Source organism: Argiope bruennichi, chromosome 8 (genome assembly GCF_947563725.1).
Source record: "Argiope bruennichi chromosome 8, qqArgBrue1.1, whole genome shotgun sequence".
Taxonomy (NCBI): Eukaryota; Metazoa; Arthropoda; class Arachnida; order Araneae; family Araneidae; genus Argiope; species Argiope bruennichi.
Genome location: NC_079158.1, coordinates 124391689 through 124393511, shown reverse-complemented (window position 1 = coordinate 124393511; position 1823 = coordinate 124391689). Strand labels below are relative to the sequence as shown.

Here is a 1823-nt window from a genome sequence, read left to right as displayed (position 1 = left end):
TTTTTTTAATGTGAATACGAACAGAAAATATTTATTCTTTTGCAAATTTTTAATTGTCAGTATGCGCTTTAAAAAATCCTCTGCATTCTCACTTTAAAAGACAGCTGCAATGGAATTCTTCGCAGTTCTCGTAATTCTTTTGGTGTTCTAACGGTTCGTTCCTTTCATAATTTGTTATGTCGGGAGTATTTCGAACCTGTAGAATGGATGAAGGGTGAGTTAAATATGTATATATATATATTTTTCTTACAAGTTGATGAAGTTAGGGAAGGATGTTTGTTTGAAATTTTATATTGAGAATGGTTTGATATCGAACCGGTAGAATGGATGAAGGGCGAGTGGAATATATTTTTTTACGAATTGATGAAGTTGGGAAAAGGATGTTTGTTTGAAATTTTATATGGAGAATGTTCCGATTGCTTCTTTCTCCGTTCTTTCCTTTCTTTTGGTTATGTACTGTTTCTGTTATCCACACAGTCCTTAAGTTCAATGTGCTAGCGAAGCTACTAGGTTCCCGCTCCCTCTGCTAGCGAAACCTTAGGATGTTTTTTTAAGGCCAAATGCATCTGTAGAAGGCACCGGGCAGTATGAATAAAAAAACATTACTTATCAGTAAAAAGTTCTAATTATATGGCGGGAAATAGTAACCGTAACTGTTCCGCGGAAGTATTTGTTTATTTTGTCCGCCATCTTTATTGGCGACTTGGCATTGTTGGCACAGCAAAGGGCACACTAAAATTCACTTTTTACCTAGTATAGAAATAAAAGATATATATTAACAGTAAGATTGATATTTTTTAAATTTTTTGAAAAGGCATCTTTATTCTTCAAATATCTTCTTGTTTTTACTTTGTCTTTTTTTAAAAAAATTACAAAGCATTTATTACTTTTGCTCAGATTTTGTTGCGTCGAATTCTCTCTTTTGCTTTTCTTTTCTATCCATATCCTTCTTCTTTATTCCCTGGATTTTTTTCATTCTAAAGAAATCCTGCCTCTCTCTTTCGTCCATCTCAGTCTCGATATAACGAATGGTTCTCTCGACCTTCGGTATGTGCATCTGCTCCAGAGAGTTCACTCTTCTGTTAAGGCTTTTGATGACATCATCCAGCATCACGAAAGTTGTCTGAAGAGTGGCCAACTCCACAAGAATCTCTACTGCATTGGTGTAGGTCTGTTTAATGGACATCAATTTGGCTCCACCTTTGGCCAGCCCAGTCAAGTCATGTGTGTCTCCACCTTCAACGTAGAACTCGAAGATTTGAAGACTGACGCCAGCAACATTTTCAGTCCTGTGTTTGACCTTCAATCTGGCTTTGCTGACGGCATTTAAGACCAACTGGTTGAAATCTCCAATGATGAATCTAGCCTCAGCAAGAAGGAAGGAAGCCTCTTTGAAGATATCGCCCATGAGGCGCTTGATTTTGATTATTTCTTTGCCAACCTTTCTAAATCTCATTTCCAAGACTTCTGATTTTCTTTTTAAAATATCATGCCCTTTTTGAGCAATACTCAATTTCGATTTCATTATCTGCTTGTGCATAGCAGTTGGAAAGACTGGAAAGATATCATTGCCGCCTTTACTCATGATTATCAATATCCATAAAAATAATATTCTTAAAATAATGTATGCATTAAAATAATATTCTTGGTTTCGAATTCTGAAAAACTTGAAAATTTCTTTTCTTCTCACAAGAGCTTTTTCTGTTGATTCTCCGGCAAATTTTTTTCAAAACTCCTTTTCTTTTGCAGTTGTTTAACAAAATAAATTATGAATTTGAAACTTCTAACGATCTCTCTGTTAATAAGTTGGGCTTAGATGTCTA

The 1823-nt window shown here is 35.1% G+C and overlaps 1 protein-coding gene across 1 annotated transcript; it reads right to left on the bottom strand.

Moving 5' to 3' along the window:
- Positions 1 to 883: 883 nt before the first annotated feature.
- Positions 884 to 1585, bottom strand: LOC129980752 (V-type proton ATPase subunit D 1-like). The gene has a single exon (XM_056091135.1). The coding sequence runs from the start codon at positions 1583 to 1585 to the stop codon at positions 884 to 886; it is 702 nt and encodes a 233-aa protein (XP_055947110.1).
- Between the last annotated feature and the right edge of the window lie 238 nt (positions 1586 to 1823).

Coding starts and splice junctions, on each gene's coding strand:
- LOC129980752 (XM_056091135.1), bottom strand. CDS start 1,585: ATGAGTAAAGGCGGCAATGATATCTTTCCAGTCTTTCCAACTGCTATG.